The sequence below is a fragment of the Pleurodeles waltl genome, chromosome 2_2, assembly GCF_031143425.1.
Source record: "Pleurodeles waltl isolate 20211129_DDA chromosome 2_2, aPleWal1.hap1.20221129, whole genome shotgun sequence".
NCBI classification, from domain to species: domain Eukaryota; kingdom Metazoa; phylum Chordata; class Amphibia; order Caudata; family Salamandridae; genus Pleurodeles; species Pleurodeles waltl.
This window is the reverse complement of record NC_090439.1, coordinates 1162146855-1162172517: the sequence shown is the minus strand read 5'-3', so window position 1 is coordinate 1162172517 and position 25663 is coordinate 1162146855. Positions and strand designations below refer to the sequence as shown.

General features: G+C 45.3%; 1 protein-coding gene across 4 annotated transcripts in view; it reads left to right on the top strand.

Annotated features, from left to right (window-relative positions):
- Positions 1-25663, top strand: part of FBXL6 (F-box and leucine rich repeat protein 6) — a 108226-nt gene that overhangs the window by 36926 nt on the left and 45637 nt on the right. For all 4 annotated transcript variants that reach the window (XM_069221109.1, XM_069221108.1, XM_069221106.1 and 1 more), the window contains exons 4-6: positions 1240-1303; positions 5758-5889; positions 6689-6796. In XM_069221109.1, the coding sequence (XP_069077210.1) occupies positions 1240-1303; positions 5758-5889; positions 6689-6796 (304 nt within the window). The remainder of the gene's footprint in view (positions 1-1239; positions 1304-5757; positions 5890-6688; positions 6797-25663) is intronic.

Genomic DNA, 25663 nt, shown 5'->3' with positions numbered 1-25663 from the left:
ACTAAGCCCCCAGACTGGGCTGTCCTCATTCCCTTTTCTCTAACTTTCTAATCATATTTTATTGGCCTCTCCTTCCCTCCCTTTCACCATTCCTCGCCTGTACTCCCCATCATCTTCTTTGTAAACTTCTGTCATTTCATGTCTGTCCTTCCCACCCTTCTCCCCTCTGTTCTCCCCATTTCCTCTTTGTTCCTTCAGTCATTTTGTCCCCCCTCCAGTTCTTCCCTCTCACATGCTCTTACCATTTACTCATCCCTTAACCTGCCTTTTCTTTGTTTCTGCTTCTTTTCTCTCTGTATCTCTCACTCCTCCTTTGTTGCATAGATTATTGCTTAACCTGCGAGCCAAGTGTTCCAAGACCAGGACAGACAAATATGAAAGAGTGCAGCCTTGCTGTGTGCCCTTCCCAACCACCACCATTCCTAAATGACAACACTTGTCTTAACCCCATCAACCAGGAGCGAGTAGAGAGCATGATGTAGGGCCTGAAAGTCATCTGGCCAAGAACCTCTTCTACAAATGACCAGTTAATCATATTGAAAGAGTTTTTGTGATACGACGATACCACTGATGCCTTCTCCCCATCTTGCAACACTTGTGAGAGCAGTTTGGAATTTAAAATCTGATTCCAACCAGGATAAACTCCTTTAATCAGGATGTAGGGAGCTATCCTGGTTATTGGACTAGTTAAATGTGTATGTAGCTGACCGCTGCCTTCTGTCCTTAGTGATCTGGATTGGCATTCTGAACAAAACAAAGCTGGCTTCTCCATACTATTTGTAGTTACTCGTTTTGACTTGGGACTAAATATATATATAGTCTTCGCATGACTTACATAGTCTCAATCTATTCACTTTACCAACAGTAAAAGCAGGTGCTACAGTGAAGAATTTGAAATCTGATTATCATCTTGTGGGAAGAGTTACACATTGATAGGACCTCAAATCTTTAGGATCTTTGTCTGGTTTGGGGACCATAGCAACAACAACTTCCCACAGTGTCGGTGGTATGCTCAGTTCATCACTCTCACGTTTTTTAATAACCAAATCATTGTATAATTACTATCTGGTGCCTGGTGGCTTGGTTCTTTGGTTTGTGCATCTAGTAATTGGCTTCTGAAGTATCTAATTCCTCCTCTCTGATCCCATAACCAACCTGCTAAAGCTTCACCGTTACACTCACAGTCCTCCCTCCCCCAGAGCTATGGTTAGATTGACATAACTCCTTTTCTTTTCCCAGGTTTTCTCTGCTGCAGGATTTTGCTCTCCATCACTGGAAGAATCATGTGCCGCAGGTCGTACAGGTGAGATGGACTGCGAGGCGAGGGTGGTGGTGGCTTGTCCAGACTCGAGGGGGTGGGAGTGAAGGGTGTCTGTCAGGGAGAGTGGCTAGTGTGACTCATTTCACCTCCTGGAGTCTATCAAGGGGTCTGTGAGTTGGATTAAGACTCCATTGGCATAGAGAGGTCGCTGCTGCTGAGCGGGTGGTGTGCATTGTGGTGCTTATTGAAGTATATAGGGCCTGATTACAATTTTGGAGGAGGGTATTAATCCGTCCCAAATGTGACGGATATCCTGCAAAAGGTATTATGAGTTCCATAGGATATAATGGACTCATAATATGGCTGGTGGTATATCTGTCACATTTGGGACGGATTAACACCCTCCTCCAAAGTTGTAATCAGGCCCATAGTGGAGAATTTGTAGTTTGACGGAATATCAAACATTTTCATTTGAAAGGATTCTTATTGCCTATAAGCCATTGTAGAGAACAAAACCCACAGCTCTAAGTCCACGGTGTCAAAACCTAACAAAACTCCATGAAAGTATGGATGCTGGAGGTCAACAAACACCAGATTACCTTCTCTGCGGAAAGTTTGTTCACAGTGCCTTCACTCGCCCACACCACATCACCTACTAGACTTGTTGCGTGTGTTGGGCACTTTTTACGGAACACCGTTTCGTGAGCTGTTCTTGTGGCTTTTTCTGTAGTACATTAAGCTACTATAAGGTCTCAGCAAAGCTCTAAGTTGGCAGAGGAGAGAGAGGGGGGAGACCAAAAATGAGGAATTAAGGAGACAAATGAGGATCAATGAGGAAGAAGCTTTGTGATCTGAGCACCTAACTGGACAGATAAATAGTTGATAATGGGTTGATTGACTTGGATATCTGGGAGGCATGTAGGGAGGGACCTGCTGTGGTACAAAGGGGGGAGAGGAGAGTGCAGGTAGGAAGTGAGGGTTGACTGTTAATCTTTGGGCTCTGATTCCTCTCACAATCATGGTACCTCGTTTGAGAAATACTAACTCCAGCCAGATTATCCTCCAGCACACAAAAACCCACCATTTACTCTCTCCCCACTTTCATAGTGTCTCCAGTGAGATCTCTAATGCAGTCCTGCCTTTACGGATATGTTTACTAGTCTGCGATGACTGAAGAGGGGTTGAATGGAAGGGAAGGTGGGAGCTAATATTTTCCTTAGTTGCTTGAGGCATTGAGAGGACAGAAGTATCTAGTTTGGATAGCCTTGGCTTGGCCTTAGCACTTGCCTTTCATAGTGTACTGGGGCTGTGTACTGCGCTTTTAGGGTTTAAAATCCCACGTAGGAAGGCTAGATGCTTGCTCTCAACCTAATGAGGTTTGAAGCTTGAGCCGATTAGAGCTTGAACACAACCAAGAGACGTGTGTTGGATTTAGGGGGCACAACCTTAGGCATTTTAAACCGGAGATTTCAGGGCCAGTAGCAAAAGGCCGCCTTTGATGTGACTTAAACCTTATAACTACTGGACACAAAGAGTGAAGTTAACAAGGACATGGGGAGGGTCTTATTAACATTATTTGACCTGGAGACTGCCTTAATGTAGTGTGGTTCATAGGATGGCGGATCTATACTTTGAGATTGGTTGCATTTGGAGAATTAAACACTCGAATTTGACCCCCTGGTAACTATTGTGAGTGGGAGTGTTTGTCTTGAATGAGAGTGTTCCTGATTATAGATTGTGCTGCTGTAGAACACAAGCTGTGCACACTTCTGCCAACCAGTGTTGTGGTGTGTATGTTGCAAGTTATGTATCTTCCAAGATGATCAGTTTGACTCATGATACCAATTCTGAAACTCACAATGCTCCAGGACATAGAGCTCTGTGCTAGATTGTTTATTTCCGCCATTGGGTTTGGACGTTTCTTCAAGACTTGTGGGACTGTCACGCTACAGAACGTTAGGACTTGCAGCCAATGCAAAGTTAAATGTGAGATATTGGTCCCAAGTAACTGGCCAATGGAAAGATCTGGTGTTGGTTGAGTCCAGAGTCCAGCGTTGCAGTGGTGGAACAAGCACACTGCTTAGAACAAGAACACTTGTTAGTGGGCAGGTCGTTCCTTCACCCTCAGCCACAAGTGACCATCAACACAGGCACCTCTCTCAAGTGCAGGGCGCACGTATGGACCAGCCCACAATACAGGGCCTCCGCAGCAACAATGCCTACAAATTGATGTTCTGCAACTTATGGCAGTTCAGATAGTGAGATATATATATATATATATATATATATATATATATATATATATATATATACACATACACACACACTCTCTGTCTCTCTCACTCACACACACTCTCTACAATGCACTAACAAAAGGAAGAGAGAACATCTTGCCACAATTGCGTAGTCAATCTTACACAGGGCCATTTGTCTCTAGGCCCTCTTCCTAGTGCAGTACCGCCCAGGATAGATAACTCCTTTGTGGACCTGCTCAGCAGAACGCATCAGAAAACACATGAATGGAAAATCAGCAACCAGGTGTTTCGACAATACCTCCCCATTGTGGAAACCCCAGCAGCTTTGAAACATGCACGAACACAAAATGCCAAAGCTCCGTCAGGTAGCCGCAGTCCATAGGGAAAGCACTATGGATGAACTGGTCTGCAATATTTGCTTATGTTTCCTCCCAGCACGGCTCATTCTTTATGTAGTCTGGAAGATGAGGGAGAAATAGTGAGGCTAATCCTCATAACTTCCACCTGGATACAGCCGCCATGGTGTTCATTACTTCTGGAAATATCAATACATCACCAATGAAAAACTGACTCTACGCCTAGCCCTCCTCACACCACATCAGTGTCAGATGCAACATCCTAACCTCAGGGCCTTGAGTTTTGCAGTTTGGCAACTGAGGTCTTGGGGTTTGCTACCTACAACTTCCTGAGGTTTGCATTCAAATTTTAAGGAAGCCTGAAAGCCTACGACAAAGGCTTGCTATGTGGCTAAATGGAAAATATTTGGCCATTATTGTAGCAATCTACCTACACATCCCTGAAAGGCTGTAGTGAAAAGCATATGGTATTTGCTGCACTGACACAAGGCAGGTCTAGCATGTTTGTTCATACACATAGCCCCCATAGCAGCTGACCTACAGAACAACGTACACCAGAGGATCTTTTAAATTCCTCTTTTTAAATCTTTCATGTGAGGCCTCAGAAGGGCTATCCCACGTTGAACACCACCATTCCCTTCATGGGTCTTCAGCATTGTCCTTAATCTGCTAATGGGGCCTCCATTGGAACTGCTGCACTGTTGCCACTCCAGTACCTTTCTCAAAAATTGGCCTTCCTCATTGCAAACATTTCTATCCACTAAGTTAGTTTGCTGAAGAGCTTCAATTGCATTATGGGAGCTTGTTGTCCTCGAACACACCGCCATTTTCTGCCAAATGTCGCCTCTCCTTTCCATTTTCATGTAACACGGTTGATTTATCTTCTTTTTTCCTCAACCACAATTCGTTGTTGAATGGACCTGCCACACTTTAGATGTAAAAATCTTAAAAGAGCTCTTACGTAATGCATTGATTGTACCAAGTCCTTCAGGAAAAACAGGCAGCTCTCTGTCACTTTTGACCAGTCTTACCTGGGAACCCAGTTTCCAAGGTGGAGCTTGCCAGGCTAGTTTGTCAAATGTGTTCAGATTTGTTATACCAAAGTTAAACGCTGTGCGTAGGGCACCTTCAAATCACAAACAGAGAAAAAGGCAGCCTCTATGGCTTTCCTAGGCAACCTCCCACTGGTAGACATCTATAAAGCTGTGACGTAGCCTACTCTCCACTCATTAATAAAGCTTTACTTTGTGGACATTCATGCCCGACAAGAAGCACAAGTCACTCAAACTGTACATAAAACTTGGTTTCATAAGTCTTTTGTGGTTACTCACCAGCTCCCACTTTAGAGAGTGTGGCACGCATTACAGAATATGCAGAGCATGTGATCTACAGCTGCTGTGCTGCAAGTGGAAACGTTACTTAACTGTAGTAATTGGGTGGCAGCGTGCAGTGCTGTAGATTCACATGTGTCCTCCTACCTTCCCAGATGTGAGCTCATGGTATGGCGTTTGAACCTCACAGTCTTAAGAAATATATACTCCTCTATCTGTTTAAGTATACGTTACACCTTTACATCTGTATGCCTCCTTATGTTTACCAGTAGGGGAAAAATATTCCCTCTAAGGTCGGCTGTATGTCCTGGTACATGTGGGTTTTGGAGGAGGAATCTCCTAAAGTTACTTTAAAACAGAAACCTCTTGTTTGAAGAAAAACACATTGAAACATCCACACTAGACACTAGATGCAGGAGAGTACACAGTAAAATAATCCACTGGACTACAAGCTCAAACCGATTTTCCCAGGTAAGTCACGCTTTACTAAGAGAGCACTATTTAATGTACATTTCATGGTGATTTGGTTGAATAATATCTTCTTTGTCTTTCAGATACTCGCCCAGTCATGCCGTCACCTCACATCCCTGAAACTTTCCCACTGCACTGGGATCACCACAGAGTGTCTGACCACTCTGGCAAAGGAGTGCCCAAAACTGGAAAGCTTGAATCTCCAGAACTCACAGGTATAGCACAGACACAGAGGGGCTGTTAGGATATCCTTGTATTACTAACTTATTCATGTGTCCCTGCCCTCCACCAAAGAAAGAGATTTCATTGGCATAGTGTTTATAAAGTAAATATGTTTTCCAGTCGCGGCCATTATTTTTCAGTAGACCTCTGTTTCACTTCCTTTTTATCATACCTGATTCTCTCTTACTTGTAGGACCCTCATTGGTTATATCTCGAAAACACAAGTGCTTCAAGCACCCATGGCTCAACAACGAGTTCGGAACAACAAACTCGTTGGTATCACTAATGCCTTTACCACGAATGCCTTTACAACGATTTTTCGTTGTAAACACTTTCCTGGTAAAGGCATAGTGATCAGCATGCATGGTTCCAGCATACTTCCACCTAGCCCCCACCCCTAAAAATTACCGCAACCCCCCAACCCCACAACCACCCCAACCCCCCCCCCCCAAAATTACCACAACCCCAACCCCCCCCCCAAATCTTAATCACCCCGAACCCCCCACCCCACCCCCAAACAAACAGCCCCAGTCCCAGCCCACCTCCTCCTTCACTGCGTCGACTCCCTTCTTCTGTGCCTTAACCACCCATGTACGTGGTTCAGGCATGCATGGTTAAGGCACAAAAACCAGGAAGTTGTGGAAAACGAAACCGTTGTTTCGCTTTCGTTTTCCATGACTTCGTGGTTTACAAGTTGTTGTTCTGGGTGTTTCCCCCCTTATTGCTTGCCCACAGTATCCCACCTTAGACATACCTCCCTGGATAATTTCTGCTTGTGTTTTTTTTACCCAGGCAGACTCAGCAGCAGTAGTGAGTTGCCTAGATGTCTTGGGTCTGCGAATGCGATGCCTGTGGCTCACCTATGGCAGTCGACTCAACTCCATTTTTGCCAAGCTCTCGGTGAGTCCCAGTGGAATACAGTAAGCTCATCGGATAGAGTGACTGGTCGTGTGATGAGTTCCAGATAGTCTTTTTATACCTGTAAACGTTTGACGTGTGAGTAGTGGTTTGAGAGATCCATATGCACATTTGTCTTTGGAAACTGACCTGTTGGCTCTTTAGAGTGAATACTTGTAAGTGGTGGTGCACAGATCCCCACCTACAGTGTCTTCTACAAAGTAAGATCTGTATGACACTTGATCGGACAAGTGGTAATGGTGCGAATCTCGGGTAGTCTTGGTAGTGTGACCTGTGAGCTCCTTGGGACCACTTCCTCTGAGTGGTTGAGCTGGGGATCTCATACACAGAAGCTCCTTGGCCAGGTATCTGTAAGCGTCTTATAAGGGATTCTTCTGAACAAAAGTTCGCTGACTCAGATACAAAGTCCTCCTTGGTGGTGGGACTGTAAGCTCTTGTAATGGGTTCCTCAGAGACAGTGGATTGACTCCCAGATGCAAAGTCTTTCTTGTAGAGAGAACTGTAAGGTCCTTTTAATAGATTCCTCTGAGTGGTAGGGCGCCGAATACTGCTCAGTGGACTATATAGCGGAACATGTAAGCTCTTTGGGAAAGAGGATTTTGAGTCGCGGTGTGAAGAATCCTAGATACCGTCTTTTACAAAAAGGGACCTGCCGCTGTTTAGTGCAGGTGTTGTGAGTCCCAGATATTTATGCTCCTCAGAACACATGCCTAAGACATGAACAGAGAATCAAGATTTAATTTAGGACATGTAGGCTAACATTATGCAGACCATCTTTTAATGCCACTCCTGCAGCACCTTTAAAGAACCACAACATAAATCTAGAAGTAGACCTTCAAGACCATAAATAATCCCTCCTCAGAACACACCGCCTCTTTTAAATGCAGCAGACCTCCTTTCCTGAGCTCTTCCTCATCTGCTGCCTGGTAATGCATCAGAACTCTTCTGTTTTTCATCCTTCTCATTGTGTCCCTGAAAACAATAACCACATTCATTAATATTCAAGATAGTTTATTTACAGACTCCTGTAAAAATGAAGATATACATTTCCCCTGTTTTCTTTGTAAATCTCTTTATTAGTTTTTAAGTGCAACACTTACATCTGACTCGAGCATATTTTCATTAATAGAATAAAGTACAATATGGAAAGGGGAGGGGTCACCAATAAAGGGAGATCCGAGCACCACGACGATTATTGACAATGTAATGTGTAACGTCCACGTATGAAATAAAGTTCAAAAGAGGAAGAACAACCCCATCATCTCAACCTCCTACACAATGCAACAGTGGGACACAATCAGCCTGTAGACATTTCCTTTTGAATGCCTCATATCTGTGTAAGATATCTCATGGTCAGAATCCTGTCTGGCGAGGGTAGTGGTAGCACTGAATCTACTGTTTTCTGCTTGTATGTCCAGGTGTTAAGCAACAGGCCTACACCAAAAATGCTGTAGGAGGGCTGTGTTCACCCTCGAGTATATGGCATTGTAATTCTGTGCGGGCGTGTAGTGCCCGCTGTACCGTCTTACAGCCAGAGTGCGCACCCACCCTGAACTTGTGATTTCAATTGTGTTAGTGGTGCTTGGTTGTTGTTCCTGACACTTGCTGGACTGCAACAACTAGCTCAGGGGGTGCAAGTATCATTTTTAGCCTCAATTCTGCTTACAAAATTGTCCCAGAGCCCCTCTCCTTTAATCATTACACCCCTATCGTTGAGAGAATGAAGAGCTTGTGCTTCCACACTAGCCCACTTTAACAAATCACCCAGCAAGTGGCATGTGTCTGGTGCACCTGGTGCTTTCCATTGCATTGCTATGAGGAGTTTAAATAATACAAATGCCAAATCTATACACCTGTGTATTTGTCTATCTTTCTTCAACCTGGTACGTATGCCTAGCAGGCAGGATTTGGGTGTAGGAAGTAATGAATGACCAACCAATTCCCCTGTCAAGGAGATAATTTCATGCCAGGTCCATTGCACAGGTGGACAAGTCCATATCATGAGATAGAAAGTAGCGTCCAGTTCTCCGCAGCGCGGGCAGTCATAATTATTGTGAGGGAACATGCAATGGAGTCGGTGGGGGGATAGGTAGGTTTGGTGCAAATTTAAATTGAGTGAAACGGAATCTTGGGTTACGTGATAACTTCTTTATCATTCGGATCGCTGTGGCCCTTGCAGATTGCATTAGTGGTTCATCGAGGACCCCATCCCATCTTGCCCGCGCCCGCTTGATCTGTGTCGAGGTTTCCAAGGAGAGAGCTATACAACTGGGATATGATGTGTTTAGGACCTATGCCAGACAATATGTTATGTGATATAGGTGAAGTCAGGGGTTCCGCATTGTTGCCTCGCCAGATGGTATGTATAAGCTGTTTCAGTGCGCAGTAGGTTATAAATCGCCCTGGGCCTATTCCATAAGTGTCATCTAATTCCGTGTACATCATGATGAAACCTTCCTTAAATAGGTCACCTATGGTGTGTATTCCCAACTCTAGCCATGGTTTAAGATGTGTTGTGTATGTAGTTTCCTTGCTCCTGGGATATCTAGCAGCAGAATCTTAGGCAAGTAAGGTGGGATTAATTCCCTTCCGCGTACGTAACGGCACCAGCACGTGCGAGCCACCTCCATCAGGTTGTTTCCACGCAGGGGAGGGATTGTGTGGTCCTGTAACCATGTAAGTGTATTTGTCCTTCCCGGACTGTCCTGTACTAGCATTGTCTCCATGCTGAGGGAGTTCTGTAACCATTGGAGCGGCCACTGCAGTTGTGCCGCCGCATAATACAGCTCGTAATTTGGCATGCACAGGCCCCTCTTCATCAGCGGGTGATGCGTTTCAGTTAGCGCGACTCGCCGACGGCCATTCCCCCATATTAAGCCTAGCATCAAGCCATTGATGGTTCTGAAGAATGAGCGAGGTACTGCTAATGGAAGTGCAGTAAAGAAAGATAGCAGTCTAGGGAGTATTATCATTTTGGCAATTGGCACTCGTCCCAAAGGTGACAGTGGCAATGACCCCCAAAACAGTAAGGATCCCCGAATCGCACGGACCGCGCATCCCAAATTACCCTCTAGTAGGTCCTCTTTAGTGTGGTAGATTTCAATGCCAAGACACCTGAAAGTAAAGTGGCACCATGGTTTGGAAGAGTAGGCCGCAAACTTTCCATTACTGGAGTCAACAGGAACAAGCAGGATTTCGAACAATTTAGATGCAAGCCGGATAAATCCCCAAAGTAATCTAGTAGTTGTAAAAGCTCCGGAAGGGTGGATGCACATTTATGTAAGTATAGTAACGCATCATCGGCATAAAGGGATACTATACGTTGTTTGCCAAATTCGGGTATCCCCCATTGTTGCGCCTGTAGTCAGAGCTGAGCCGCTAATGGCTCAATCGCAAACGCAAATAACAGCGTTGATAAAGGGCACCCTTGTCTGGCTTCCCGACTTATGGGGAAGCATTCAGAAATAGCCTTGCCTGTTTTAACATGTGCAATAGGGTTAGAGTACAAGATACCAATCCAACTTAAAAATCCCTGACCAAATCCCATAAGGCGTAAAGCCTCTTTTAAGAAAGGCCACCCAAGGGTGTCAAAGGCCTTCTCAATGTCTAATGACACCACGACTCTATCATGTACCCCCTCTGGAGTGTCTGTCATTAACTGCAAGAGTCGTCTGACATTTAGAGGAAAGTGTTCCGTCCTGGAATGAAACCTGATTGGTCCTCGTGGATGAAGTGTGTCATCAGCGGGAGCAACTGGTTCACAAGGACCTTGCCCAATGTCTTACAATCCAAGTTGAGCAATGACAAGGGCCTGTAGGACCGCACATCTAGGGGGTCCCTGCCTGGCTTGGGCAAAACCACAATCAGTGCTTCACATTGTAAGTCTGTGAGTTGCCCTTGCGTTTGTGCTTCGCGTAACACCTCCAGGAATGGTTTCATTAATTGTGCAGTGAACATGGCATAATATTCCACCGGTAACCCATCTGAACAAGGGGTCTTATTGTAGGCTAATTGATGCAACGCTATTCAGATCTCATCAATCTCTATAAGTTCATCCAACTCTATTCATTGTAGTGGAGTAAGGTGAGCAAGGTGAAGCAAATGAAAAAAGTCCGCTAACTGTGCAGCTGGGGGGTCCGGTCCCGCCGCATAAAGCGTGCTATAGTAAAGTCAAAAGGCATCATTTATACCTATTTGAGTATTGACCACAGTTCCTGAGTCCAGCCTTATTGCTCCAATGGGAGTGCGATGTTGCTCGCCTGGGGTCAGCCATGCCAGCAGCCTGCCAGAGCAATCACCCTCCGCATGTGACCTGGAGATGTAATGTCGGTAATCATAAGTACGCAAACTCATGTCTACCTTTTTATGTCGTGCGCGTGGTTCGCGAAGAGCATCAGGGTGAGATGAGCCCCGTGCTACAGCACATTCCACGCTGCGCAGGCCTATTTCAAGTGAGGCTAGTTCCTGTAGCAGAGTGCGTCTTACTCCTCCTGTGGCTGCTAGGCGATGGCCTCATACAACCACCTCATGGGCATCCCACTCCATTGCGCACGTTGTGGCTGTCCCTCCATTTAATTCGAAGTATTTGGAAATGCAATCAATCACTTCTTGGTGGAGGGGAGGATCCGCCAACATATCGGACTGTAGACGCCAAGTAGATATGCAGATGCACGGTCTACCCCAGTACATGTTGACCCTCAATGGGCAGTTATCTGACAGCGTCTTGGCTAAATAGTCCACCCCTGAGGCGTCATGGGCCAGACCGCCAGGACCTAACAGAAAGTCTATACGGGTATGTAACCTATGTACTGGGGAATAGAAGGAGTATTCTCAGTCCTGGGGTGTAAAAGGCACCATATGTCATGATCCTCTTTCGGACATCCAATGGCACAATTCACTCGCCGTTGTCCTGCTGGGAGCGCTTACCGATGGCTGATGACACCTCCTGTCCTCTGATGTGCGCTCCTACACTCCGTGGCACATGCTTCTTCTCTTGTTCTCCTTGAGGTGGCACGGCACCTACAGCTCGCCGTACGTCCCTCCTGATTCCACCTCCAGTGCTGTTGGCTCTGGCGGTTGCAGTCCCCTCCGACCGCAGAACACGAGCCGACAGGCAAGTCCGCGGCGTGCCGCACTCCCGCCGCCAGCTCAACACCAAAACAGGCTGCGGTAGGGCCCTGCCTTCACTCCCGAGTCGGCCACGCAGGCTGCACGGTCGCCGGGTTCACTGGCCGTCACCAGCAGGCGGATCTTGTCTGCACAGCATGACTCCATCTGCCCAGATATATCAGGACCACAGTTCTGACATTTTGGGGAGTCCGGGTGGGGTTCTCCATCAGGATAAGTTCTAGGCCGGAAGCGGAGCTATTCAGCTAGCGTCCGCACCAGTCGACATCTTAGCCACGCCACCACATTTTCCCTGTTAACTTAAATGCATACATATATCATCTCCATTATTCTTTAAACAAATAATTACATCCTTTGTTATATTGTTTATATATTTTTGTATTTATCAGGAAGCGGAGGGAGGGATAATGTTAGTCTTTGTGTCTTTAATGAAATCTTGATTCTCGGTTCCTGTAGTTTGGAGAAACGCCATTTCATTTCAAGACTGGAGGCTACCATTATGCATTTTGAAAGCTTTTCAACACCTCTTTTGCCATATGTGTTACTGGTCTGAAGTAATGCTTTGCAAAAGTGTCAACCTTAGACCAATCAGCTGCTTTCGGGATCTCCTCAGTCTACTCCCTGACCAGTAGGGTTTACTTGCCTTAGCACCTCTTACTGAACGTGCCTTAAATTGTATCACATCTGTGCCTGATTGTTCCAATGCTGATTTTACCCATCTCGCAATTGTAGCTTTGCGAACTCCTCTGTAAGGTTTCACATAAGAAGTTAGCTGCTGATACTCACCATCCTCTCTATATTCAATTCCTTTAATCTCATATTCTTTCAATCAATCAATCACACACAATCTGTTACAATCTGGACAACTGGTGTAAAAAAAAGAAATAGACACCCTCAGAATTTTTGTTCTTTTCCAATTCAGGAAACTAAACTCCATCCGGTCCGTATACATTAATACTTCCCTTTAATGCTTTCCTGTCAGATACTCTTCTACATGAAATTAAACATAACAATGTTGCTACTTTAATAGATGGTCTCTTTAAATCCAAATATCTATTCAGCGGCTGTGATTAAAAAAAGACAGAATTAAATTGACATCGCACTAACTCTCATAATGAGCTTTAGGTGGTCTCCTTAATGTCGTACTTTTCAAAACTCTGCATGCTATTGGATTCCTTCTCGCAGATCTTCCATCCACATAAATGTGTCCTGCAGATATCGAAGATCTGTAACAATCCAGAGAGCTTAGTCCTTGTTCATACATTCCTACTAAAAATGTACTACCTCAAGTACAGGTACCTCCTCAGAATCCAAATTCTTATCCATGCACCAATTTGACTATATTCTCAAACCGCTTTATATCTTCGTCTAGAACCTGGCGCCCAAGACTCCTCGAGCAGCTCAACAGCTCTTGTTGAAAGTCACTGGAAACATTCAGATCTCTTGAGACCTTCCTAACAAGAAGGTGCAACACCTTGCTCTCTACTAAAGGATGTTCTTGTCCTTTCCCATTCATTAGTAGGCCCTCTGAAGCTGGAATTAAGAATAGGATAGCAAACACTGACTCTTGTACCGCTGAAAACCATGCTTGGGACACCCAAAATGGAGTCACCAATACAACCTGGCATTTCTCCGTTCTCACTTTCAGTAAAACTCTCTGTATGAAGTGAAAGGTGGAAAAGCATAAGCTTCCTTCCCTTTCCAATCTGCTGAAAAGCATCCAGTGCACTCGCCCCGTATCTGGAATCCACCAGAAGTCATTCTTTATCTGAAAAGTCATTCTACTTGCAAATAGGTCCACCTTTAAAGGAGCGCACAATCTGTCTATATCCTTTTGAAATACCACGGATTCAGCTTCCAATCATTGTAATCCCTCATATTACTCGAATTTCAATCCGCAATTAAATTCTTTTCTCATGGTAAATGATCTGCTCCCCTCTAATCGATTGATATAGGATACATTGTCCATCTTCATCAGAACTGATTACCCTTTCAATACTTCCTTGAAACTTTTTAAAGCATCTGTTCCCGATATGAATTCTAGAGAGTTTATATTATTCAGTCGCTCCTCTCCTGTCCAAAGCCCTCCTGTCTCTTTCTCTCCTAGCCGTGCTCCCCAGCCTGTCAAACTGGCATCGATCTCCACTACAAATTCTGGTTCACACCCAAACATTGCCTGTTCATCCCATGCCTCCATATTTTGTACCCATCAATTTAACTCCTCTCTCGACTCCTGGTTCAGACAAACTCTGCCTCCATACCGCAGTCCTCACCTCAAAGCATCTCTTTTTATCCTCTGTAAAGCACAGTAACGTAATGGTCCTTGAAATATTGCCTGAATTGAAGATGACAATAATCCTATCATACAAGCTAAATCTCGTAGGGATAAATTGTCTGTTTGAAGCATATGCCAAATTTATTTTCTTATCATATTTATCTTTGTTTGCGGAAGTTGTAGCATAACTTTCACTGTATCTACTTAGAATCCTAAAAACTCTAAGCTCTGTGTAAGAGTAAAAATGGACTTGTCCTCGTTTATCAAAAACCATAATTTTTCAAATGAACTCCTCAACATTTCCAAATCCTTTCTCAAATGCTAAAACTTATGACATCAGTAAAATGTCATCCAAATAAACAGACTCACGCCCCTCTCACAAGGGTGTGCTATTCTTACTCTCATCACTTTCTTGAAGGACCAGAAGGCAGAAGAAAAGCCAAAAGGAAGGCCCTGAAGCTGATAAATTATCTTCCTCCACCTGTATTGCACATATATTTGACTCTCTTCTTTGATTGGAATTGTGAAGTAAGCGTCCTTTAGAGTTCACCATCATATCATTCCTTAGTAACATGTGCCTCAAACAGTGTTTCCCTTCCATTTTGAAATGTCTGAAAACCAAAAACCTGTTTAGTTCCCTCTGATTTATACCCAGTCTCCATCCTCTGCCTATTTTCTTTACCAAGAAAAGAGAGCTTATAGACAGTTCTCCTCTTCTACCACTACTATCATATTTTTTGTAATATTGCTTCAATCCCTGAAACTACCACTGTCTCTTGTTCCTCTGCTGAACATAATTCTCTTTTTTCACTCACCTGATGAGGTTCCTCTAACAACTCAATTTGAATCCTTGTATTGTTTTCAGAACCCCAGGCATCTCTTATTTCTTCCCATGCCTTTACAAAATACTTTAGCTTTCCTCCTACACTTCCTTGGGGAAAACCAGAATTTGTTGCTATACTCACATTGATTCCCTTGGAAATTCTGACCTCATCTCGATAGCCTTCCTCTTCCTGCGTGTCCTCCTCTACCCCTATGCTGGTAAAAATTTGTAGTGCACTGATATCCCCTGCAACAACTTTTGAATTGACTATTGTATTGGGACCTTTAGGAAAGTGCCTCTTTTTGACATGGTCACCCCATCACTTTTTGCCTGGTACATGATGTGATTTCGACTGAAAGTGCAGTGGGTTCCTGCTAACAAGGTGCCCAATGCCAGAGCTCGTTTCCAAAACCGCACAGTTGTTTCCCCAATTGGCAAAACCTTTAGCACCCTCTGTAAGTCCTAGCAAATGGTACCCCTGGTACCTAGGGCATAGGGTACTAAGGAGGTCCCTAAAGGCTGCAGCACTAATTCTGCCACCCTAAGGGACCCCTCACCTGCACTTGACAGGCTTCTTTGCAGGCTGCATGTCTTGGTGCAGACCAAAGTTAAAATACGACATGGCGCATAGCCTGTGTGCCATGTCTCCTACAACTGCATGCAGCATATGTAAGTCATCCCTCTAGCAGCCGTTTCAGCCCTATGACACAGTGCAGTGTATTACATGTGTAGGAAGCCGGCTCTGTATATACTATATCAAAGGGAGAGATAGTGTGCACAGAGTCCAGGGGTTCCCCCAGAGGCTTGACAGAGGTATTAATAGATAATACTAATGCTCTATTTTGTAGTAGTGTGGTAGAGCAGTAGGCTTATCAGAGGGTGGTGTTAACCATTTGATGTACACACACAGGCAATAAATGGGAACACACACTCAACGACTTAACTCCAGGCCAATAGGTTTTATGTAGAAAAGTATTATATTCTTAATTTATTTTAGAACCACAAGATTCATATTGCCGGTAAGTACATTAATTGTAAAGTACTTAGCATAGGTATAGATAGGACTTTGAATCAAAACAGTAATGTACACAGTTTGGCATAAAATGGCTATAAGCTATTTTAAAAGTGGACAGTGCAGAATTCAACAGTTCGTGGGGGAGGTAAGTACAGTTAGGTTAATGTGGTAAGTAAAGCGCTTACAAGTTCAGTCTCCAGGGCATAGGTATCTCACTGTTGGGGGTTTAAGTCAACCCCAAACACCCAGCACCAGCAACACAGGGCCGGTCAGGTGCAAAGGTCAAAGAGGAACCCAAATAAGATGGGAACCTATGGAGGCAGGGGGTGCTCCGGTTCTAGTATGCTGGCAGGTAAGTACCTGCGTCGTCGGGGAGCAGACTAGGGTGGTTTAGTAGAGTGCTGGGGGGGTCCCAAGTAGGCACACAAAGCACGCTTTCAACGGCACAGGGGCGGCCGGGTGCAGTGGGCAAACAGGGCGTCGGGTTTGTAGTAGGTTTCAATGGAGGGACCCGGGGGCCACTCAGATGTTGCAGGCAGGGCACAGGGGGGCTTTTCAGACCAGCCGCTGACTGGGCAAGGGTGAGGGCTGCATGCTGATCACTGCTGCACCGGTGGTTGGTTCTTCACCGGCCTGAGGGCTGCGGGAGCAGTGCTCCTTCCAGGCGTCTGGTTTCTTTGTCTGGGGCAGTCTCGGTCAGGGGGGTCTTTGGGATTCCCTCTGCAGGCGTCGTCGTGGGGGTACAGAGAGGTTAGCCCAGGGTGGACACATAATTAGAGTCAGGTGGGGATCCTCTCTGGGTCGTTGGTTTCTCTGGACACGGGCCAGGGTCATCGGGTGCAGAATGGTGGGGACTCACGCTTCTGGAGTGAGGTGAGAGTCCCTTTAAAGATGGTTTCTTCTTGCTTGGTTGGACAGGTCCACTGTCTATGGGAGTTTCTTGGTCCTCTGAAGTTGCAGGGCAGTCCTCTGAGTCAGCAGAGGTCGCTGGGCCCGCAGGATGCGTCGCTGGTGCAAGTTCTCTGAAGTTGGAGACCGGCCGGTAGGGCTGGGGCCAAAGCAGTTGTCGTCTTCCTTCTTCTCTGCGGGGTTTTTCAGCTAAGCAGTCCTTCTTCTTTGTAGGCCGTCAGTTAAATGATTTCCTAGGTTCAGGGTCGCCCCTAAATACTAAATTTAGGGGTGTGTTTGGGCTGGAGGGCAGTAGCCAATGGCTACTGTCCCTGAGGGTGACTACACCCTACTTGTGCCTCCTCCCTTTGAGGATGGGGGGCACATCCCTATTTCTATTGGGCTAAGTCCTCCAAAGCAAGATGGAGGATTTTCTAAGGAGGTCACTTCAGCTCTGGTCATCTTGGCTGAAGGGGTGACTCCTCCTTGTTTTTCTCATTATCTCCCCTGACTTGCTGCCAAAAGTGGGGGCTGTGTCTGGGGGGCGGGCATCTCCACTAGCTGGAGTTCCCTGGGACGCTGTAACACCAGGCTTGAGCCTTTGAGGCTCACCGCCAGGTGTTACAGTTACTGCAGGGGGAGGTGTGAAGCACCTCCACCCAGGACAGGCTTTGTTCCTGGTCACAGAGTGCACAAAGGCACTCACCCCATGTGGCCAGAAACTGGTCTGGAAGTGGCAGGCTGGCAGAGACCAGTCAGCCTAGCACTAGCAGTTGGGCTGGCATGCAGGGGCATCTCGAAGATGCCCTCTGTGTGCATTTCTCAATAAATTCCACACTGGCATCAGTGTGGATTTATTGTGCGGAGAAGTTTGATACCAAACCTCTCAGTATTCAGTATAGCCATTATGGAACTGTGGAGTTCATGTTTGACAAACTGCCAGACCAAATACTCTATATGGCTACCCTGAACTTACAATGCCTAAGAACTGGCTTAGACACACTAGGGTCATAGTGCTCATGCAGCTATGCCCTCACCTGTGGTATAGTGCACCCTGCCTTAGGGCTGTAAGGCCTTCTAGAGGGGTGACTTACCTATGCCACAGGCAGTGGGTTGTGGGCATGGCACTCTGTGGGGAGTGCCATGTCGACTTAGTCTTTTTCTTCCCACCAGCACACACAAGCTGTGAGGCAGTGTGCATGTGCTGAGTGAGGGGTCCCCAGGGCGGTATAATACATGCTGCAGCCCTTAGAGACCTACCCTGACCACAGGGCCCTTTGTAGAGACAAAGGTACAGATTTAGGGAAAGAACACTGGTGCTGGGGCCGGGTTAGCAGGCTCCCCGTACACTTTCAATCAAAGCTGGCATCAACAAAAGGCAAAACGTTAGGGGGTAACCATGCCAACAGTGGCATTTTCCTACAACATGTGAGGGCATATTTGCACGAGCAGATATGCCCCTGCTATGTCTTTGTCAATTCCCAGTCATGGTAAGTGACCAGGGAAGCCATTTTAAATGCATGTGCTGGACACGGGTCAATATGAGTTCACAACTACATGATGGCTTCACTGACAATAGGGTTGTTTGGTATCAAGCATCTTGTATTGGTGAACCCACACTGATGTCAGTGTTGGATTACCAATACATGCACTCAGAGAGCACAGTAGAGGTACCCCCCTGAAACCCTACCAGACTCTGGTGTGCTCACTGACAGGTTTCTGCCAGCCTGCCACCTGTACACCGTTCTTGCCCCATAGGGTGAGAGTATTCTGCTCTCCGGAGGCCCAGAACAAAAGCCTGTCTGGGAAGAGGGTGTAACACCCCCTCCCAGAGTATGACTTGCTGATTAGCCTTCCTAAGTGAGCTACTACGAGGTGGAAGCGATTTTTTTAAGGGGCAGACATGTTTGAGATGGCATACCTAGGAATTCTGGGACAGGGTTATGGCCACATCCCACAGGAAGTGGTCATATAGGGGTTGTAGTGACCCTAAGGTTCTGTAGCCCATAGACTACTACCCCACACATCCCTAACGCCCCATAAATTCAGTATTTAGGGGAGCCTCTGGCACCAGAGAAGCAGATCCTGAAGACCTAAGAAGACCAAGGACACAGAAGAGCCGTAAAAGCAGGAATGAAGAAAAGAAGCAGCTGACCTGGTACCAACCCCACCAGCCTGTCTGCATCCCTCATCAAAATGTGCACCAAAGTTGGCTCGTTCTACAGCTTTGACTCCAGAAACTCGGAAGGACTGACTGCTTTAAAAAAAGACTCGAGACCTCCCATGAATAGTGGATCTATTCTCAACAAACTCAAAGGAAAGGACTTTGAAGCCTCTGGAACCACCAAAACTCAGCACCTGAAGTCATCACTGCACCCTTCGTCCCTGACCCAAGTTGAAGTGGACCACCAGTGCCTACAAAGTTCCCCAGCCCTCCAGAGTCCAGGTCCATTGTCGTTTCACCCCTCCTCGACTCCCCAATGACGCCTGCAGTCTCTGCATGAGCCCCCCTCTTCTGCGAACGCTCCAGTCAGAAAAGCCCAACACCTAAGGACACCTCTGCACCCGTCACCCCTGGGCCGTGGAGAACAGGACCAAAAGCGCCTGCCTGCGCATCGTGAAGCCTGAGCGCTGCTGTTGGTTCAGCCAGATTGGCCCCCTGGCCAGAGCCTGCAGCCTCTTTTCGCAGTGACCGATCCCCATAGGACCGCAATGGACACCCGACATTGTTTTGCCCTGTGCAAACCGCCACCCCCATACCACTGAGGGTATACTGTGGGTGCTGCCTTAGACTTTGCCTACTACTCACCTTAACTCTTGGAGATTGGTCTTGTAAATCGCTGTACTCTACCTGTTTGGAGAACTTGTTTTTCCTCTCATAAGATAACAGTGCAGAACTCAGAAACTGCACTGTTTCCACTTTTAAGAGTGAAATGAATTCCTATTTAAAAACGTACTAACCTGAACAATTTTTCATTGGAGCCTAAACATATATAAAGTTACTTGCTATTTTTATAAATTTGGTTGGATCTTCTTGCGTCGTGTGTCTACTGTGGGTATTTGTAGGTGTCTTGCACTCTCCTGTGTTAAGCCTAAAGCTGCTCGGCCACACTATCCCTAGACAGAGCACTTTGGTATTGCATAGCAACCCTGTCCACTCACTTGAGAACCCCTGGGCCATTTACATGGTATTCACATCCACATAGAGGGCCAGCTTGCTACTGGACCTCCATATTCTTTGACCAGTTGATGTTCCCCATCTACTGGCCCTTACAAAAACATAACTTTCAAAAACCTTACGCATATTTACTTCTGTTTTGTCTAAGGTGGTAAAAGTTGACACACATTTTCCTAAACTTTTCATGAAGCCTTCTCCAATAAATAAACCTTTTGTCTCTAAACACATTTCCTTTTCCGCCATATCGCCTAAATTAGGGCTTATCTTCAATAATATAGCTTTCCTTCTTTCCTCCAGTGATCCTGCATTGGCATTTCCTAAAAACACAATCGCTCTTTGACTCCATCCCTGGAGTAACTCAAGGTCCACCTTGATTTTATTAATATTGGCTTCTTCCGCCATATCGAAAATCCTGGCTATTAATCCTAGTACATCTAGCAACTTATCTTCGCACTGTTTCAAAGAACGTTCTAGCCCTTTTTTCGTGGATCTATGCCCAGTCCGAATGAAAAACGAATGATTTCTGAATCTAAATTTGGGGTTGTACACGCTTTTTCGTCAGTAACTGGTCTGGGACCCTCAGCCTTAGGAACTCTCCTGACTTCCTTATCTAATGTTTTTATTAACCATTCCTTTATGAACTTACTGGTGTATTCCATGGGCCACCACTCTCCCACTACGTGGATGCCGTATATTATAGGGTGAAAAAATGTCCTTGCACTGTGGATGTTTCAGAGTCTCTACGTTCCCTGAGCTCTCTATATCTTCAATTTAATCTTGAAAATTCTCATCCTGATGCAAATCAAATAAATACTCAAAAGATTTGTTATTATTATCTGCTGGTAACTCCCGACGTATTGCCTCTCTGTCAAACTCATCAATTTCTGTGTCATTTTAAACAATGTTTCCTTGTGTGCCGCTATGGACTCCTCTTGTCTGCGTGTTGCTAAGGACACCTCTCCTGAGGACACCTTCCCTGTTGTTGTTTAAACCGTCTTTTCTTTTCTTTGGCACAGTAAATTTTTCTATATGTTTTCTTCTCTTCAATCTTTTCCCACATTTCTTAATTCCCTCATCTTCCTCTGATACAGAAAAATACTCCATCCTATCCTTCCTCTTTTTATCCCTCATAATTGTCTCTGTTACCTGCTCCCTCATCTCATGCTGTATTACTTTTTTAATTGTCTCCTCCTTTAATTTAGCTACAGAAAAATCTGAATTGCAACCCTGCTCATCCTCCATAATAAGTTAGTCCCGCTCCTTAAACAATTAATATAGTCCAAAAATACCTTCTACTAGCAACTAGTCCCTTACCTTTAAACCCTTCAAACACTACTTGATAACTCCTAATAATTACTTAAATCTCTATTTCTAGCTAAATAGACTTTTTTAAACCCTCTAAAGAACGTGCCACCTCCTCATGAACTGCTCGTAATGTATTCTGTTACTCACAACGGCATCAAATAAATTGTTCAGTAGTTTCCCATTAAACAATGTATTGCTTCTCAAAGAAAAATGACCTCCAAATCTTGCGTTTCTTTATTGGCCAATAACAGCTTTCCGTTACCCTTAGAGAAGCGAGTGCAAAAATGGACACTCAGCTGCACTGAATTTTGGTTCTTGTCCCGCAAGCGTAACTCTTCAGCATGAGCAGAGTGCTCTGCGACTTCCAACGGGACGCACAAGCAGGAAATCAGGCACCATGCAATGCCCACTCTGCCACGCATGCAACACAACCTGCTGAAATTCAGTTAAAACTCTGAACGCACACGCAAAATTTAAACACGCGTCTCAGAAATGCAAATTAAACGGACACCCAAAATCGGTCAGTTAGAACAAAACACAAACTCTTATTATAATCTGTTGTTATAAAAACGTTACAGAATAATTCAATTAAATGCTAACTCTACTTTAAGATTAGCAACATTGTTAAGATTATCAACATAACATTTAGACTACTTAATAAAATTCTAACATATTGTAATAAAAGCTCACTTCTAAAAATTTGAAATGTTTATATTACAAAACTTCCTATTAAATGTTCTACAACTCTAATTATTGATTGACAATTTGACTTAATATCTTTCAATAAACAAAAAGGTAGTACTCATCTCCACAGGAGCAGCATTTAAAAGAGGCAGTGTGTTCGGAGGAGGGTTCTAGATTTATGTTGTGGTTCTTTAAATGTGCTGCCGGAGTGGCATTAAAAGATGGTATCCATAATGGTAGCCACCAGTCTTGAAATGAAATGGTAGTATGATGAATCCCAGGAGCAAAGCTGTCCTGGAAAAGGGAGCTGTGACCTCAAAATGGATGACTACCTCAGGGAGTAGTCACTCAGCCATTTTTAGATAAACAGATAGCCATAAAGCGGCCAGGGAGCTCCTTAACTCAGTTTGGTGATCAGATAACAAGGAAAACAAGTGGTTCTGGGTGCAGCCACCAAGGTACTGGGTTAGCCGTCTTTTGATATAGGTGGATGAGCATCAGGTGTTAGGCCACCTGTTTAGTGTCAACACTGTTTAGTCCCCTAAGTCGTCAACCCTGATATAAGGGCTTCTGTGCTTCAGTAAACAGCACAGGTGGGGGGACCCTGAAGCTGCTGGAGTGCTCGGGCTCTTGGCTGACACTTTCAGGCACAAAATGGATCAATTTCCTTGGAATATAGACCCTCAGAGCTACCCAGGACGCTGTCATGTATTTATGCATTTGTTTATTTGCTTGACCACTCAGTAATATTTTCAACAAGAAATGCAGCTCAGAGCAACGGGAGCACAGTACATAAGGTCAGTTGCAGTTTGGATTAAAAACTCAGAAAAAAGGAGATCGGATTTATCTATATGATGATCTTATCCAGCTAATAGACTTACAAAAACAGATATGGTATACACATAATTACATTAAGAATGCGGTTTGACAAGTTTAGGTCAGAGAATGTGTTGTCTTTGCACTTAGGTTTAAGGCAGTGAGTCCGAGGGCACTTTTAAAAGGAGGGACAGAGAGAATATTGAGCGTAACTCGACTGGGAGATAGTTTGTGTACTGACATCCAAGTATATTACCATAACAGAATCTTCACCTGGAGATTTAGGGCTAAAAGTAAAGTTTATGTTTTTAGATCTAAGTTTGCATGGGTTCCCATATCCAGTAATCGTTCCGGATAGTGTGGTTAGTTTTACGATCCTTTGTGCATTAGCTTTCAGGCTTTAGGCCTTTGTGCACTTTGCCCTGGATATATTTTATTAATTTGCTTGCAGCTTAGAGCCTCTGTGCACTTTGCTATAAATACTTTGTTGCACCCGTCGCGTATTTCAGTGTCTGCATAGCAGACACTGAAATACATAGTGGGGCCCCCAGGGGCCCCGCGGCACCCCCTACCGCCATCCTGTTCCTGGCGGGAGACCCGCCAGGAACACGATGGCGGTAGGGGGTGTCAGAATCCCCATGGCGGCGGAGTGCGCTCCGCCGCCATGGAGGATTCTAAAGGGTAGCGGAAAACGGGCGGGAGACCGCCGGTTTTCCGCATCTGACCGCGGCCGAACCGCCGCGGTCAGAATGCCCTGCGGGGCACCGCCGGCCTGTCGGCGGTGCTCCCGCCGACCCTGGCCCCGGCGGTCTCTGACCGCCGGGGTCAGAAAGACCCCCATAGTCTGGTACATTGCCGATAGACGTGGTAGGAGTTTAGTCTTTGGCATTTCTGCGTAGGGACATTTTGTGATCACGCTGACATGTTAGTTATAAAAACACTTCCTTGTCCCAATACACGCAAGAGGGAGATTCCGACCAGGGAACCACAACTAGACGCTGACTGCCTCGTTGCAGATGCTGAACCAAGATCACAGGCCTTTGCTCAGGTATGAGGGCTGATCTCTCCCCAGTGATTCAGAAAGGCAAGTTAGAAGCTTAACATGCTGTGCTCGAAATAGAACAAGCAGAGGGAGAGTAGAAACTATTAGACACGATGATAGCTTTGTTCTTATGTTTTACTCTCCTGGTGACTATTTCAATCCTACTGTGTTGTATGGTTCTGGTTATTGCGGCTCACGCCTTATTATCTAAAATGCAGTTGTGTTATTAAAACATTATATAAAACGTATACTGCCTTTGTCATTTGTATGTGAGATCATACTGTAAATGAGAGAGTTGGTTTGGATCTGAGTGACCACGACTTCCCTGAGAAGTTCCAAAGATGTCATGCGCTCGGCTGCCCAATCATCTCTTCCCCATGGGAGAAATGAGGCACTGCTAGTTAGCCGGAGCAAAAACCGGATTTAGGGTGACAGAGTTCCTTACACATGGGTCAGAGTCAGTCCCCCACACCGTTATCGATCCTGCTGCCTAGAAATCCAGTAGTCTCATTTAGGATAATGAGAGCCCACGCGACAAGGGCACAATCAGTTAATGACTTTGAAGCTAAGGATGAGTGTATACTGCTCATTTTTTGATGTTGGTATTGAGAGAGGTTGGTCAGTGTTTGGAGATTGCATAGAATCTTAATAAAAAGATTGGGGCACTTTTTAATTTTGGAAATGAGGAGGAACTGGTTCATTATTGCAGTAATTCTGTTTCCTAAGAACAAGTGCTGAAAGTAGTGAGTTATCTATGTGGAATGATCCGTAAGGACATATTTAACAATTTCTGAAACCTTGAAATCGTATCAGTCATAACAGTGGTGTTCGTATTGGGTTTTAAATACACTCAAAGATTTCTGGCAGATGGTGATGTGATAAGAATGTTTGTGAGAAAGACTACGGGGGCCATCAAGCCACCAGGAGCTGTCAGGCAGTCAGACATTTTGACTGGAAGCTAGAAGTGAAGGTTGGAAAGAAGAATCAGTGCGTCAGTAGCATAGAAATGATAAGAACAAAAGAAAGAAGGAGATAATGTCTCAGGGCCAAGCCCTGAAGACCTCCAGAAGGTCGAGAGGTCAATGGGTGAGTGATAGGTTGGAGGACAAGGAGGTGAGCATTTGGTCTGTGATAGTAAAGCTATGATTGAGGAAAGCTCAACAAAGTCAAGAGCAGAATGAAATGCTGCAGTGGGGTTATGAAGTATTAGTACTGAAGAAAGTTGGTTATAGGCGCAGATGCTGCTTTGTCAAGAGTGGTGGGATAAGAAGACTACGGAATGCTTGTAGATTGGTGACTTGAGGGAAGCCCATCTTTACTAATCTGTGACTGAAGCTTTGGGTAAGACATTCCTGCTCCACACCTGTGGTCTTTTGAATCTCCTCTTCAAAGCATTAGTTTCACCCTAACCTTCTGCGGCTCAGAAAGGAGTCCAGGAACTAACCACATCTTCACCATTGCTTGTACAACTACTCCTGTGGTCTTTGCTCATTAGTCACCTGCCCTTTCCTTTTCAGGCACCTTACGGTCCCCACTTAGTATCCACCCTCTCACTGCTCCCCCTACCTACTCGGCGTCCACCCTCTCACCTGCTCCCTTACCACTTGGCATCCACCCTCTGATCTTCTCCCTGACCTACTCCGTGTCCACCCTCCCACTTGCTCCCCTACCCATCCTGAGCTCTCAGTACCTGTTT